This window comes from Anopheles ziemanni, chromosome 2 (genome assembly GCF_943734765.1).
Source record: "Anopheles ziemanni chromosome 2, idAnoZiCoDA_A2_x.2, whole genome shotgun sequence".
Classification (NCBI taxonomy): Eukaryota; Metazoa; Arthropoda; class Insecta; order Diptera; family Culicidae; genus Anopheles; species Anopheles ziemanni.
The window spans coordinates 85,270,822-85,287,020 of record NC_080705.1 but is presented as its reverse complement, the minus strand read 5'-3'; the positions used below and the strand labels follow the sequence as shown (position 1 = coordinate 85,287,020).

At 43.3% G+C, this 16,199-nt stretch overlaps 1 protein-coding gene across 1 annotated transcript; it reads left to right on the top strand.

Annotated features, from left to right (window-relative positions):
* The first annotated feature begins 738 nt into the window (after nt 1–738).
* Nucleotides 739–12,248, top strand: LOC131282225 (uncharacterized). Its single transcript, XM_058311635.1, has 3 exons — nt 739–1,055; nt 10,141–10,631; nt 11,926–12,248. Exons 1-3 carry the CDS (start codon nt 739–741, stop codon nt 12,246–12,248), a joined length of 1,131 nt encoding a protein of 376 aa, XP_058167618.1.
* The last annotated feature ends 3,951 nt before the right edge of the window (nt 12,249–16,199 follow it).

Below are 16,199 nucleotides of genomic sequence, written 5' to 3'. Positions count from 1 at the left end.
CACAGGCAAAACAAAGTCATCAAGAGATCACGTTGATATAGATTCGGATTCCGCACCGCGGTGGTTTGATTTTCGGCCAAAAGTGGGAGAATATGGACGAGCACCGTGACGACACTTGAGACACCTCACGGGTTGGGAAGAAAATGAAGGGTAAATGACAGCAACGAATGAAAACATTAAAATGACACAAACACGCCTTGCGAGTGAGTGAACGGCTTTCAACGAGCTCATTACCGAGGGGCGGTTGTGTATTCGTACACAGTATTTATACACACAAAGTTAGTGCAGAAGAAGAAGTGATAAAAATAAATTTTCCTCTCCCCCTATGACAACGCGCGGGTCAAAACCACCGTGCGCCTCCACCGAACGCGAGAATCCGTTCGAGTTCTTCCCCGATCGGGGGGGTGTTTTAAAAAAGGCATTTAAAAACCGGCCGTTTGCGGGCAAAACGGGGAATTATTTGTGAACATTTTTCATTGTCGACCCAGCACAGGTTGGTGGTTTTCGTGGGTGTAATTACAATATCTGTGTCAAGCTGGGACACGAGTGCGGGTGGTCCCGAAAAGTAGTGCAGATCCGGCGAATAATCCTTCACCGTGTGTGACGCGTGGGTGTTTACCTCGATGTTTGGCAAGTAAATAATAACGGGCCGGTTGAGGAATTTTGATTACCAGTGTCGTGTGTCGAGTGTGTGTGTTTGGTGACCGTGGTGCGGTCGAAACGGCACGCAAACTCATCATGGCCTTGCAGAAGAAGCTCTCCAGCAACGACATGGAGCTGATTTCGATCAACAAAGTCAACAACAACGGGGCGGGCGGAAGCGGACCGCCGAGTGCTGGGACCGATCCGAACGGGAACGGGCTGGCGAGCATCATGACGAGTGGCGGGGCGGCCGGCGGCTACCACGCGGGAGGTGGCGGCGGCGGAGGAGGCAGTAACAACAACAGCGTGAAAATGCCCTCCAAGAAGATCCAGTTCAGTAATCCCGAGTTTAGCATCACGCCCATCGAAACCATCCCCGGCAGTACGGTGAAGCCGGCACCGAGCCGTCGAAGGTAAGGGTGAGGGGGCGGGACGTGGGGGACGGATGAAGCTTTTCCTGCCACCCGAGGAAACCGGGGCCGAGGGGCAATTAAATGGGATAGTAATTGCTTTCTAAATGGCAATCGAGCGCTGCTCGATAAACTGTCGGGGCTGCCGGGCTGGAAATGGCGCACGATTAGCATTTGCGCTCGATGTCTCCCAAGGGGGGTGGGGCGGCCGTGTTTGCGTTCGGTTGCATAAAGTATCGTGGGGAGTTGAGAACTGCTGTACTTGGTCGACTGCAACCGTATCGTTATTGGGTGTTTGTTTCGATCCTTGAGATCACGATGGGTTGTTTTAGTTCTATCCGAAAAAAAAGCGAAACAACCGAAAAGCTCAAGAAAACAGCAATGTTAAACCAGGCCCGGAGAGAAAGTTTTGCAAATTTAATTTAAATCGGTGTTTTGGGAACGAAGGGCTGTCTTTCTATCCGTGATAATCCAACCGGTATTGAAGAACATACCGTCAATAATAATGATACGAAGCAGCTTTATTTTACAGCCACTTTCATGTATCGTATGAATGCTTTTGTTGTGAACAAGTTCACAACAGTGGAACTTCACTTTAATTTTTCTTTTTAAGTACGTTTACTACATTTAAGGCTAGTTTACAAAATCACTTTATTTTTATTAGTTATCAATGACACCGTAACTTTGTTGATAATTTAGTAAATGTTTGATCAACCCTACTTGGAAAATTACGATGTATCTTTATTAAATTCTGTTGGAATTTCGGAGAACAGTTTCGAACATTTCAAACATAACATATCCCTCAATTTATTCGTTCTGCTTCTTATAGATTGGGTAAACTTTCTCTTAAACCGTATCGAAATAGAAGAACTATAAACTTTTCCATTTTCCAATGGATATTATTGCGTTTAATATGATTGTTAATGATTCTTAAATAGAAGGTAAAATTTTGTAATCGAATTTTTCGAGCAAAGTTATGTGTGTTCAAATCTTTAAACAGCTCGCGAAGAGATTTTTTTATTTTGAGCCAGAGACATTTTACCCTTCCAGTTGAGTTTGTCTGTTCAATTCGCTTTAAAAAACTTATTTTGTCGATCTTTTGATTTATTCGAGATATTTCGGGTTTTTAATTATAATAAGCATGGGACACAATCCTTGATAAATATCGTTGATTTACCATTAACATCAAAAACATGTAAATACAATCATTTATGTATTATAAACTGTGTTTGACATGTTTCACAATTTAATTTGTATACCGTATTTTTCGGTGTGTAACGACCCACCCCTCTTAAAACATTATTGAATGTTTATAAAAAAACTCACTCTTTTTTTCTAATTTTCACCAGCTTTAACAATTTTATTCCTGTTTGAACAGTCACTCTACGAACGTAGATCTTCTTGGAGGTGATCCAAAATGCTTCTCTCCCGCAAGATTTCCATTCCCTTTTGCGCATTCAATCACTTTTAATTTGAAACAGGATTTATACGAAATATTCTTTGTTGGAGGCATGTTGTTAAAATTGCGTGATTTTGAAGACGAATACCAAATATAAATAAAAAAATCAATCAGTAGTAAACAAATCTTCAAAGTTGTCAAACAAGTCTCGAATCGTTCAAATGTTAATCGACCGGTAATCCATAAAGCTAGAATCGAAAAGTTATGAACCGTGTATAACGACCCCCTTAATCTGCCGTTGGTAATTTTTTAACTAAAAGGGGGCCGTTATACGCGGAAAAATACGGTATTTTATGTATCAATAACTTTTAACGACGTCCCCATGAAACAATTTTTTAACATTTCACTGGGTTCATGCTATTGGCTATATTAATTCATTAGTCAATTTTGCAAACATGAAAAATTCAATAACGGTTAGACATCATACAATAAGCAGCTGGTTAACTATTGTTTCAAGCATTACGACAATTGTTTAACACATCTTTTTTTTATTATTAGAACAAACAAGAAAGAAGCATCTGGTTTAATGAAAAGAACAAATATGCAAGGAGCTCTTATAACTTTTTCTTTTTTGTTGCGTTCCATCCTTGAGGTCCTTTCATCCATCGCGTTTCTTTCTTTGTCGTCAGCTCGTCACAAAGAAAACGATTCATTCCCATGCAAACCCATCCGTACCATCCTTGTGCGTACGTGCAATGAGGGATCGTCATGCGATGCCCATACACTCTTTTCCACGCCGTAAAAAAAGCATATGACATCCACTATCCGCACAGCTGCACGTGCAGCAATTAATAAGCAAACCAATTAAACCACCATCAACAACGCCACCAGAGACGCTCGGAACCTTCACACACACACACACATCGTCGGTCGAACTTGTTGGTTGCGTCGAAGCTTTAACACTGCGGCCAGAAACCTGTTGTCAAGGTTCGTTTGGTCTCAGTGTGGCGCGGTGATGGCACTGAAGTTGAAGTTGAAATTAAGACACCTCGTAAACGCGGGCTCCAAATGGCGCTGACTTTCGTCGTGTTGACGTTGAGCAAACCAATTCGCCCCGTAGCAGAAAACGGCAAAGCTTAATGCCACGCCGTGTACGAGAACGTAAGGGACAATGGATGTAAATAACGTTCGCTTCACGGTGGTGACGATCCAGACACGTGTCCGCTGCAAGAATGGCCTCGCCAATGGCAAGCATCCGTTCATCCAACCTCCTTTCTCCAAGCCGGATTGCTCCTTTCCCCAAGCAGTCTCTGTTCAGATAAGCAATGAAAGCAGCTAGCAATGAGTGCGATTTCGTAGGAGTGGAAAATAATCCAGGTCACGGGTGCGATCCTTGTGCAGGTCGCGTTTTTCACCGGCGATGTGCAAGTTGCGATATCACGAAACGAATTTTCCTGCTGCACCACTGCGCGGCCGTAAACTTTTCTCCCATTGCGCCAGGAGAGCCAGAGCCAGGGTCGGGGTGGCTATGGAAAACGTTGTCGGGGGTTTTTTTTTTATTTCATCCACCCTCGTAGCAATAACGGACATTACGAGACCATAAATTGTGGCAAGTTTCTTACCGTTGGCGTGGCGGTCGCGTTGTGTGCAAACTACCTTATGGTTGCACTTTCCTCCCTCGTGGCGTTCGGAAAATGCAACGCTCGTCCATTTCGAATGGACTCGCCGGTGCTGCTTTCCAGATCGAGCCAATTTTTCCATCGTATGTCACGGTGCAGTTTTTTGCGTTTTCCTTGTTTCATTTCCCATCTTGACCCAATTTCACGAAAAATCCCCCTGGAATTCTGCTCGCAGTGCTTGCCGTCGTACAAAGCGACACGCGCACGGCCAAGGGAAACCCGCCCAAGCCCGGAATTGGCATTCACCGAGCAACATTCACCGGGCGCCGAGCGAGTGCCGACACAAGAAACCCATTCCGGAGGATTTGTGTTACATATCAATCTGATAATGTCACTGGCAGGCGGTTCCGGGGGGGTGGGGAGAGTGTGTGTGTGTGTGTGCGGAAAGCGGAGAAAAGCATTCCGAAGAGTGAAAGTCGAAGCCGGTGTAGATTGAACCACGCCGTCGCCTAGCTCGACGCTGGAATATCTGGGCGTAGGACGAAGATGAGGCGGGGGTCTCGGAGCGGAAGGAATTCTTTTGCTCGGTGAATGATTGGGTGATAAATATTCAATGCGATTGTGCTCCGTATCGAGACTCCGGCAGTGGAACGCCTGGAGTCATGTACGCACGTCATCAGGTGGGAAAATGCGAAGGATGCTAAAGGATGGCAAGCCTTTCGTATTTATCAGAGCTTGTCGAGTGGATAAAAAAGGTGTGCAATTTAAACCTTTGTCAAAGCAAGCGCTGCACTACTACATTTTTCGCTTGGAACGTTTTTATCAGACGTACACAGAGTACCGTATTTTGAATTTGTTCATTATGTAAATCCCGTTACGACCCGACATTCCTTTTGGAAAAAGGATAACTAATTCTTAAAGGAAATTTTCGCTTTCATGCAATAATGATTCACATTGATTTGTCAAATGGAAAACTGCATTAATACAGATGTACATTTATGAAAGCTATAAAAGCTCTCGATATACATTTTTCAATCAAGATACCGTAGAATTTTACTTCAACTAAAACCAATTATTTTATGATTCATGAGGTAATTTTAACATTTAAATTACAGCTGTATGGTAAAGCATATTTATAAATAAGAGCCTAAGAAAAGCATGCGAATAAGACAGAGTTAGGCAAAAATATTAGTTACCGGAGTATGTTGATAAGGGAAGTTTTGAGGAGCGATAGTGTTAATAGTGAAATACAATTGTTTCAATAAGAATTTTGTAAGAAGCTTTACATAGAAATATTTAAAAAAAAAATTCAAAGTTAAACATGCTCAGTTCAACATGAAGTAACAAATGCAAGCATAGCAGATAAAAATCACCATGAACTACAACTTTATGAAGCTATAAAGGCACAGTGATGTTTTGAAGAGCGATAGTTTTAAAGGGATAAATAAATAATGTGGTTTCTATAATCATTTTGCAAGAAGCTTCACATGGAAATATTTAATAAAGTTTCGAAGTCAAACATGCTTTGTTCAATACTAAGTAACAAATGCAACATTTCTTTTTAATTTCCTTTTGAATGCTCCTAGATAGCAAATAAAAATCACCATAAACTACGACTTTATGAAGCTATAAAGCCATAAGCTGCATTTAAATTTTTTAACGCGAATGATTAATGGCCCGTTGCGATAAAGTTCGCGTTTGCTGGAGGGTACCGCTCGGTTTGGTGCTTTTTGTTTGCCTGTTTTTGCACTCTTTTACAACGGCTTTTGATGATTCTCCTTCACATTTATGGAAGCATAAAAGCAAATAGCAGCTTCCTGCGGAAATGGTGGGTGCAACAGGTGCAAACAGGAGTGTTGATTGTGCGGTCGATAGTTTAGCGAGAGGTTTTGTTGAAGGAAAACTTTTTTGAACATGCATAAAATGTAGTTGTATGCATGAATATACTCTATCCTTTTAACAGGAGACTATACTTCTTCTTGGCGTAACGACCTCTTGGTCATGCCTGCCCGTTAAGGGCTTACGAGACTTGTTTCCCTGTTGTACGTGGATAGTCAGTCCTCTCGTACAGGGGAGGGTCCGGTCACGGTTGGGATTCGAACCCACGCCGTCGAGGTGGTGAGCCCCGGCGCTCATGGGACGATTTTCTAACCGGAGATACCGCTCGGCTGTCGCGGACCCCCCACTATACTATAATATGTTAAACCGTCTTTAGGTTTATACTAATATAGAAATGTTTTGTTTTTACCACATTCCCGAATCAGTTTTTAATTTTTTTTAAATTCTTTCATTAACTCAAAAAATGTTGCTGAAATTTATTCGTAAGAAGCCTACAGACATTCGGTACGATGCATTTTACGGCGTACCGCAACGGTCGATATACCTCAGCTACAATGATAGCCTTCGGCGGACCGTGGGATGCATTAAACTTTTCCGAACAATGCCAGCAATATCAACACCGTTTAAAAGTTTGCAGCTTTTCACAAACCCTTTTTGGCGCACATAACGCTCACAGGCGAGGCAAGCGAGGCAGAAGGGAAGGGCTAAAAGAATCGGAATACTTTTAAAACATTTGGCAAAGGGTTCGCCGATGAAACCCCGTACCGAACGGCCTGAAGCAAACCCGAACGGGACAGATAAGTTCTAACGTCAATGAAAATATGTAGCTGTTTGTGTGCTCGTACCGAAACTGGCCGGACTTTCCCACTGGGTCGAACGAAGGAAAAGTTTTAGCTAAATGAATTGGCTTTCTTTTTTTCTGGTTTCCCTCTCTCTCTCTCTCCCTCTCTCTCCCGAAAATGTCAAGGTTAGCGTACTTGGCCGGCCGGAGTGTCGAGCGGTTTTATTGCTGGCGAGATTAAAAATAAAACAGCGGAAAAAGGCAAAACCTTCTGCAGCAAAAGTTTTTCCCATACCGTCCCGACCCGCTTAATCGCTTAGAGGACTGCCTGGAGTGTTTTTTCAAGGAAGGGTTTTGTTTTATGTGTACTTTCGGTGCTCACATATCTGAAGAGCGTATCGCAAAGTTCTTTTGTACAAATTTGTCTAGAAATTTCTAAAAGAACGAGATGCCTATCATTTGAAACTTTAGAATATTTTCCACGCTGTTCGCAAACATTTCACCTGTGAACTAAATTATCTTTGAAACGAACTTGAACCTTTCCGATGCTGGTGGTAAATGCTTCTTTTGCGTACGACACCGAAGGAAACTGAAAACCGTTTTATAGCAGAAAAGCATGATGATGTTAGAAATAAAAGCAGTAGTATAATTAAACATCGTGCGACGAAAGGATTATTGAAATACATGCTATCGAAGACCATTCGGGCACCATTTTCATTGGAAGCAATATCGCCGCTCGAGTGGGTGAAAAACTCTCCCTACATTTACGTCATCGAAATTAGGATGGCCAGAATTAATCATGACCCAGCCCGCAGCCTACCAGATGGACGATCGAACCGAGCCGGCAAGTGACGCACGCGTGCAGATCTTGCCCTTGCGTTCCAATTTCCCATCTTAACCTAGAACGGGCGCACACGGACGACCAAAAGGTAATTTGGTTTGATAAACTACGCTGCTTATTGGGGCTTTCCTCACGTGTCGGCACTCGTTCGTGCCCTCTGGTGCGTCCGGGTGGGCCTTTTCTTCCGCTTCTTTTGAGGAAAAACCTGGCGACCTGGGTGAACCAGCCACGGCTCGAAGAGTGGTCCACCGAACGTAAACGTAAGCCGACAGGAAAAACTTAAGAATGACTAAATGGAATCTTAAATGTGTGGCTAATGGAGTGTCGGTCGGAGATGCGATAGCGTCCGATTGCCTTCCATTTTCTATTCACCCACCCACCGTTTGTGTAAAGTGGGCTGAAACTTTTCTTCACAATTTAGAGGCACAAGATGCGTCGGAAAAACTGTACATGAAGCGAGCGGGAAGAAAATTGATGGCAACATTAATGGTGTAGGCCAAGTCGTCGCAATGCTTGTCATTAGAAGGAAAAATAAAATACGACAGAAAATGTGAAAATAATAGTACGAAAATACGGAAAGAATTGCCTACACCATTTGATTGCTTCTAGAAGTATTGGCTCATTATATGTCATTAAAATGATGAATTTATTATTATACTCGGTATCTGTTATAGTGTCTTATGGCTATAGTTTTGTGTAGATCTTTTGTGATCTAATTTTACACTTGTACAGTGCATATTTTTCATAACGCTGTTTTTAAATTGAGCAGATTTATTTTCCTTCGCCAAATTTTAATTTTAAGGCACAACCGATACTTGATAAATAAAAGCAACCATATTTAAAAACAACAAACGAAAGCTCACTGATAGTATTATCATCGTTAAAGAAATATCCATTTTTTTAAGATATATTTCACAAATGTTTTCAAAGTAAAAACCATAATTTCTCGCAATTCGCAATTCGTTTGGAGCTCACCTTTACACACACAAAAAAGCCCGCACACCGTTCCGAATCAACAATTATATCCGATTTTTTGGATGATTTTCCGCAGTCGTTGATGTGATTACGACATTGAGTCCATTCGGGCAAAAAACTTCAAACGGAGATTTGCTTTTGCTTCGGTCACTTAAAAAAAGCTGAACCGGACAGTGATTCATAGTGATTTGGAGCGCAAGAAGCGAGGAACAACGCAACCTTCAGGGAAAGGAAGGGGAAAACACAACTCGCCTAATCTAAAAGTAATTTATGTTAATGATAATTCCACGCTTTCTTGCCACCATTGCATGCGGGAACCGCGGACGAAAAAGGGCCAGGATGGTACTGAACCAAGCAAGAAGCTGTTGTATTCATGCGATTGTGGCTTGCTGGAGCGAACGGGTGGTACGCACTCGGGAGTGTTTTGTTTCGTGCCGTGCGTGAAAAGCCGTTAAGAGTCGAACCCGTGAAGTCGAAAATAAGTCATAAATCAAAGAGATAAGAATGCTGAGGCAAGGCGCGAGTCCGGAGCCTTAATCGTACGCCGATCATGCGGTGCTCGGAGCCGCATTGCCACGCCTCGGGGGCCTTTCCCGGGGAACGTGAGGCCTGCGGAACTGCGGCGTGTCCAAGTGTCACGCGAGCTTACCGCTGTGCCTTACCGACCTTCCGGAAGGATTAGAGCTTGCTAGGCGAAGGACGCCGATCCTGGGAATACCAGGAGAGGGGGTGGGGAAAAAGAAACAGAGGAATCAATTTATATTCACTGCAGTGAGACACAACTGCACGTCACCTGTCATCGGTGTGTCAGTTGGTGCCATATCGTTCATCTTCGCCCGGAGGCGAAGGGGCAAGGACACGTGTCCAGCATCCTCATTTCCAAAGCCTACTAGTTTCCAAAGTTTTCACCGTGACTTTGGCAGTACGATACGAAGCTTCGACGGAGGCTCATATATTATTCACTCCAGTACCGATGATTTAATCGGAGCCATAAATTTCCCCACAACACTAAGCTCGCTCAACTCCAACTAAGGGTAAAGACGTTCCACTTACCGTGCACAAGTGTCGCCAAGCTTTGCCGATGGTGTGTCATATCGCAATGGAGATGGAAGTGCTTGCTCCTTGGGGAAACATTTTTCCTCGCTCTATCTCAAGATCTTTAAAGTGAACAGCAAATCGCAGCGCACTTGAACTTCCTTCCTCAAACCGATGGCACAGCAAGGCTGTGGTCTATAAACGTGTGTCTCGTTTGTGCACAAGGATGTGCTAGGAAGAGATTGTTTTTCCTAAACGGTCAAGTGAGACCGACCCCATAAGACCTTCCCAGACTATTTGGAGCCATTGTTGCAAGTGCTTGTGCTGGAGCACTTTTTGGTCTTGTGAGGTGAAGGTCATGAGTTTACTTCGGTCGAGCGAGGATGAGAAAGTGTGGAATTAATTGAAATGATGTATGGTGACAGGGAGGGTTCGTTGGTGATAATTAATTATCAATACGAGTAGAAGTTAAATAAATGATACAAGCATTTTTCCTTGAGATTTATAACATTAAGCTTCAATTCAATTAAATACTAACTAAACCTTTGCTGGGAAATAAACTTTTATAAACTCCTTACCTACTTTTCTGATTTACCCAGGGAGGAAGCGATAGTGATGGCCAACCTCCGGAAACGGGTGGCCGCATGCGATCTGAACAAAAATGGCCGCAAACCACCGCCAGCCTCCGTGGCCGGCCTGGATGACATCAGCATCAACGATACGGGCCAAACGCAGGACGCGCTGGACAACAGACCGCTGCTACCGAAGGCCACCCCAACCGAGCAGCGCAAGGAGCGTTCGGCGAAGGGCGGCGCCAACGGCGGTGGGGAGGCGGCGGGCGGCGAGGATTCGCCCAAGGTGAAGATCGTCATGGACAAGGAGTTTATCTTCGAGTGTCTGTGCTGGCACAACGAGTACCGGATGCGGCACGGTGCGCCGGCCCTGAGCGTCTCCTCTGAGCTGTGCGAGTACGCCAAGCAGTGGGCCAACCATCTGGCCAGCACCAACGAGCTGTACTACCAGAGCGGCACCAACTACGGCCAGAACATCTTCTGCTGTCCGGCCAACAGCCTGCTCACGGATCTTTCCGGTAAGCAAGGCGATTGATCTATTGGCTTAGAATTTTGATTTATCACATTTCTATTTAGGTGGTTATTTGAGGTTTCTGCAGTTTTTGACAAACAGTCTCATAAAAACTAAATATTCAACATTCTTTCACTAGCCGTTTCCGACGAACTAGAGTATGTAATAATGCATAAAAGTTAGAGTTAAACAAACGCATTTATATGGTTTGGTTTTTTATAAATATTCATAGTCTTCTTGAGGTTTACAATGCCGTTTGTGAAAATAGTTACAATTTTTATCAAAAACTCTAAAAAGGCGCTTATAAAGTCTTATTATATTTAAGTTTCCGGACAAAGTATTAAGTATTTCAGACAAAAAACAGGTTTAGAAAAACAAAAGAAAATAATAAAAAATGTTTTTAAATACCTCAAGATAATAAAAAATACCTTATGTTGTAATCAATCTCTAAGATGTAAAAGAAATACATGATATCAATTAATTTGGCTAGTTTGCAAGATGTTTTATTTTTACGGTTAAAGAATTTCTACCTTTGAAAAAAGATAGTAACTTGTATGTTAACCCCTTCACAGTCCCGCCAAGTCGAGAAAATGGTTCAAAAAATTGTCACACTGCTTTTTTACAGTTTTGTAAAATTTTTGGTCTAAAACCGAAGAAAACATTATTGTTTTCAAAAAATTTTAAGGTTTGAATTGCTTAAATGATGGTAAGTTTACGTATGTGTTATTTGTGATTGTGATCATCAATAATTTGCCAATAATAAGTAAAACTTTGGTTCAATTGCATCGACTCGTGTCAAATAAATGAATCAAAGATGTTTTAGAAGAAGGTGCACTCCAAATAATCGCCTCGCAACGAGAGTATAAACAAAACCCCGAGACATAAATCTGCCCATTATTACACATTTGAGACACTATTAAATGAGCAAGGCAGTACAAAAATCTATTTGCTTGCCCAAATCAGACTCAGACGTTTATGAAACCTATGTCAAGTGAGCTTTTTAAAACTGCAAATTTACAACAATATACTTCCGATTGAAGTACATTTGTTCTTGAATTCTGTAAAAGAAATAGTATTAAATTAAATTAAACATAACAGTAAATTATGATATTTAGTTTATAGTGTAAACTCCAGGAAACAATGTAATGGTTGAGGTAGAGTTGCACACGGTCAAAACTCCGCAATTCTAGTGTTAACTTAGAAAAAGAGCGTCTATTTGTTTGAATTCACACAACAAAAAAAACACATCACCTGTTAATGTATATCCTTTCACCTTCCCCCTTTTCCTCGTCCCATCGCAGGTCAGGAAGTGGCCACCTACTGGTACAGCACGAGCCGCCGGTACGACTACTTCAAGGAGTCGCACCTGCTGCACACGAACGTCAACACCGGCCACTTCTCGCAGATGGTGTGGCGCGGCAGCCGATACTTCGGCGTCAGCAAGTCGATCTCGAAGACGGGCAAGCTGTTCGTGGTCGCGTACTACTACCCGGCCGGCAACGTGATGGGCGAGTTCCGGCAGAACGTGCTGCCACCGATCGTGGCCAACGAGGAGGCCGCCCCGTCGCACCTGTCCCGGCCCCCGTCCGCCAAGGACCTGGAGAACCTGAGCGCTTCCCACTGAGTAAATAAGAAACGGTGTTCCATTATGTAACATATAACGCACTTCCTGAGCAAATCACTAGCCGAGTGGATGAAGTCGGTCGCTGTGTGGCGGAGTTGTGGAGGGGGCGGTGCGTAGCTCACCTCTCGCCTCTCGCAAACCGGACCCGGAAGCCGGCCGAACAAAACACGCACAGCTTCCAAGCCTTTTTGTTTTTCTTCGGACCGAGCGCCTCGGAGCGCTTTCGAACGCCGAACGCCTTCCGAATACGCTGCCATACGTATGTTGTTTTTTTTCACTGCCCCCTTGGGAGGCCGCCATCTTCAACGGGTAATTAACGCCCTCGAACGCCCGCAGAATCCTTCGACGGAAGGTGAACATTTTCTCACCATAAGGCGCACATTTTCCGACTGTCGTTCTCGATTACGCTTGGCTGAGTGGCATTTTGATTAACGAAAATGGATGCATCATGGCCGAAACAGAATCTTACAAGTCTTCTTTAAAACAGAACTCTTTTGACTCTTCCCATAGAGACCGTTCTTCCACAAAAACAGAGCTACCTTTCGGAAAGCACTAACTGTGACGTGCATTAAATAATTTTTCGTTGCTATAGGAACACAAAACAAGCCATTATAGAAGCAACTGACAAGCGTGAACTGATAAAGAATGCTTCCCAATAAAAATAAACTGAACTGTCTCCCGCAAAGACGCTTCGCTGAGAAAAAAGCACAAACTCTACTCCGTTTTAGGTTGCCTAGAAACGACGTGAACTGATGAATGTTTTATACAAAAAGCAAACCAAAGTCTCTAGTGGCTAGTGGAAACGCAGGTACCGCGGGCAGATTTTCCAATTCCCGAGCCTGACGCGTGAAAACGTCTTTCAGAATGGAACCATGCTTCCGGAGCGTAAACGCAGAAGTAGACAACGTCACATAACCCTGCTGCCTCGATGTCTAGCGAACTATTCCCGCTGTATCGCCGCTGCCTGCTGCTTGTTTTTTAAACGAAATAAAACCGGCGCTTCTAACTGTGCATTAGAAAATTACGAGAAAGCGATTGGGCACCGTTTTTGAAGCGAACAGATGAAATACAAATTACTCTCAACGTACCACGCGGACAGACTCGTTCCCGAAGAGTCGTGTGGAAAGCCGGCCGGCGGCAGGTGCGTCATGAATGTGTGTGTGGGTGAGTGTATGTGCGTGTGATGTTGTTCTATAGATGCAGTGAAAGAGAGCAAGAGAATATGAGTGAATGTATCTGCGTGTATGTATAGGGTAAGCTTACTAATAACTAATCAAAAGGGAAAACAAATGAGCACGAAAACGGCACGCAAACCATGCGTTACGGAAGGTTGTTAATAGAAAAGGCTATGTGGGAGGGAGGGGGTGTTAAGCAAATAACGAAACGATGTAGAGCTAGAATTTATTACACAAACAAAACGATCGCTCAAATGCGATAAAGCTCTTATTAGGAGGGATTTACTTGCGCACGTCAGCAATCATCGCATACGTCATCGTCATCTAATAGCTAATCTTAGAAATCAAAAACTGTTGCGGCGAATCCGGTGGGGTGGGTGAAATCGTTTCGACGATTAATTTAAGCGAGCAACCGGGGCTTCTTTGTCGCCAAAAAGTACCCCCAACCCGCGGCCACCGCGGCGAGGAGGGAAAATTTGAATGGAAACCTTGTACGCAAATCAAAGAGAAAAGCACCAGCCGTGCCGTTAACCCGTGCAAAGGGTTTGGGAGTCCCGCGAATCAAGGTGTCATTAATTATTCGTATAATTAACATAAATTCATCAGAAGCACTAACCGGATCGGTGAAGAGAAAACCTCCGGTCCGAAACGAAATGAAGCGAATGAAGTGAAGGAGGGAAAACATGTTGAACCATTTCTCAAGTTTCTTTCCTTGCCCGGCGCAAAACATCGACACCAAAGTCAGCTTTCCAGGGGGCGTAGCGGGTTGGGATCGTTTTCACCTGGACACCGACCACTGCCAGACTCTCCGCACCACCAGGCGCCTCCATGGCGGAAAACCCTACCTTTTTCCGTCGGGCAAACAAATACGCAAAACCCAACGACGGCAGCTCGAAAGGCATTTTGAACTTTGGAAGATAATTAATACTTTCCCAACACTTTCACCGGGAGGGAAGACACGACGACGTGGGATGGTGAAATTCAGACCACTTTTCCAAGCATTTCACCTGGTGCGACGGTGTGTGTACTGATTCTGGGGCTGTCGATTAGGTCGTTTCTTCGTCACCGCCATCGCAAACCGAAGGGACAAGACGATACTCTTTTGCGAGGCGATAAGCGAAACGGGAAGCATATTTTCCACGTGGCGTGACAATCGGTGGTTTTCCGACATCATCGTCGCGCACCAAGCTTTCCGTCGGTGATGTTTATTCACGTTTTCACACGTCGTGTGGACATATCGAGAGACACGCCGACAGCGAGACGTTTGGATGGTGGAAGATTTTCCGCAGCAAATGTTTTTCCACGAGCCCGAATTTCAATTTATTTCAATTGAAATGGCTTCCCGCTGACATGTGTTTGCCTCTGATGTGGGAGCGTTGGCAGACAATTTGTGCTGGATTTATGTTTGAAATGTGAAAACTCTCACATTCAATAGCAACAGCTTTCAAAGAGAGAAATATAGTCACTCCAATGAACCTGTCTGGTAATTTAATTCTAAACATTCACGTGCAGAAAATTATTTCTTTTTTCCAGCTTGGAATTGTAGGTATTGATTTTAAAACTTGCAAAATACACCAAGCTAACGTTTGCATTAACAAAAATAGACAAATTTTAACGACTTTTCATGACAAAAACTGAAAACGCTAGCAACTTTCTGTTGCAAGAAAAATAAAGAGCAGCATTTCTTTTAAATTCAGAACAAGTTTGAAAACTGTATCATTTGAATTGAATCCGCCTTGGCCAGAACATTAAACCATCTACGTTTAATTATATGTTGAAGTGTCCAGCTTTATCGCAGACCACGTGACCAAAAATTATTTAAAGCCAGACGGCGACAAGTGGTAAAAAACCCTGGTACTTTTTGTTACTTTTGAAGCTTGTTACAGTATATTTAAAATATCTTGGGGTCCTTTAACTTCCATAGAACGCCATATCGTGGCTGAAAACCAGCGAGAAGGATTTGCACAAAGTCGCTGTTCTTCCTGTCAAGACTTCCGGCGTATGGAGAAGTGTATAGTGTGCAGTTCCTTCCGGAATTAAGCAACTTGGTACGTGGTACAGTGGTTTGGACATACCTGGCCACAGTAAATCATACCCAAAGATCATCGGATAAATTGAACGGGTCAAATATAATTGATATACCCCACGCTGCTAACCCTCCTGACCCACCTTACCACACTGCTAACCCACTTCATTAAATTAGCTTGGTTAACTTTTTTCTTATCGCCGATGAAAATTTGTCTATTTTTTTTTAATGCAAACGTTATTCGTCAGTAGACAATAAGATTTAATGACAATTTAAAAAGGTTTTAAAACGCAGGCAAAGATGATTCATCTTACTAGCAGGATTGTGAACCGAACTTTAAGTTTAAATTACACGTAAATAATAACAGGCTTAATTTTCTCAGACATCTTTGAACATTCAACCAACCTAAATGTTTATGAACATTCAAAGAAAACAAAAAAACATTGCTTTTAATAACATCATAACCAAACCGATAACGAAACGATGCGATCGAAAGGGCCCCCAGGAAAGATTAAATATTCACGACCTCTTTCAATCGCATTCAAGCAGTTGGCAATCAAATCGAACGACTCCTATTTTTCCGACGTACTCTCCCCTCCCCGGGCGGGTCGAACCCAATATTAAACCGGTTCAAAATTCATCAGTGCTCGGTATGCAATCAATCTGCGATTGAAACTTCATCTGCGCAATCAGAAAACACACCGGGAACATGCCGGTTCGGATCCGTTCCCCCGGCCGAGCCGTAAATGC

Excerpts from the sequence above, each read along its gene's own strand:
- LOC131282225 (XM_058311635.1), top strand. The coding sequence starts at position 739 with ATGGCCTTGCAGAAGAAGCTCTCCAGCAACGACATGGAGCTGATTTCG. Across the intron at positions 1,056-10,140 it reads CCGGCACCGAGCCGTCGAAG|GGAGGAAGCGATAGTGATGG; the intron begins GTAAGGGTGAGG and ends TGATTTACCCAG. Across the intron at positions 10,632-11,925 it reads CCTGCTCACGGATCTTTCCG|GTCAGGAAGTGGCCACCTAC; the intron begins GTAAGCAAGGCG and ends GTCCCATCGCAG.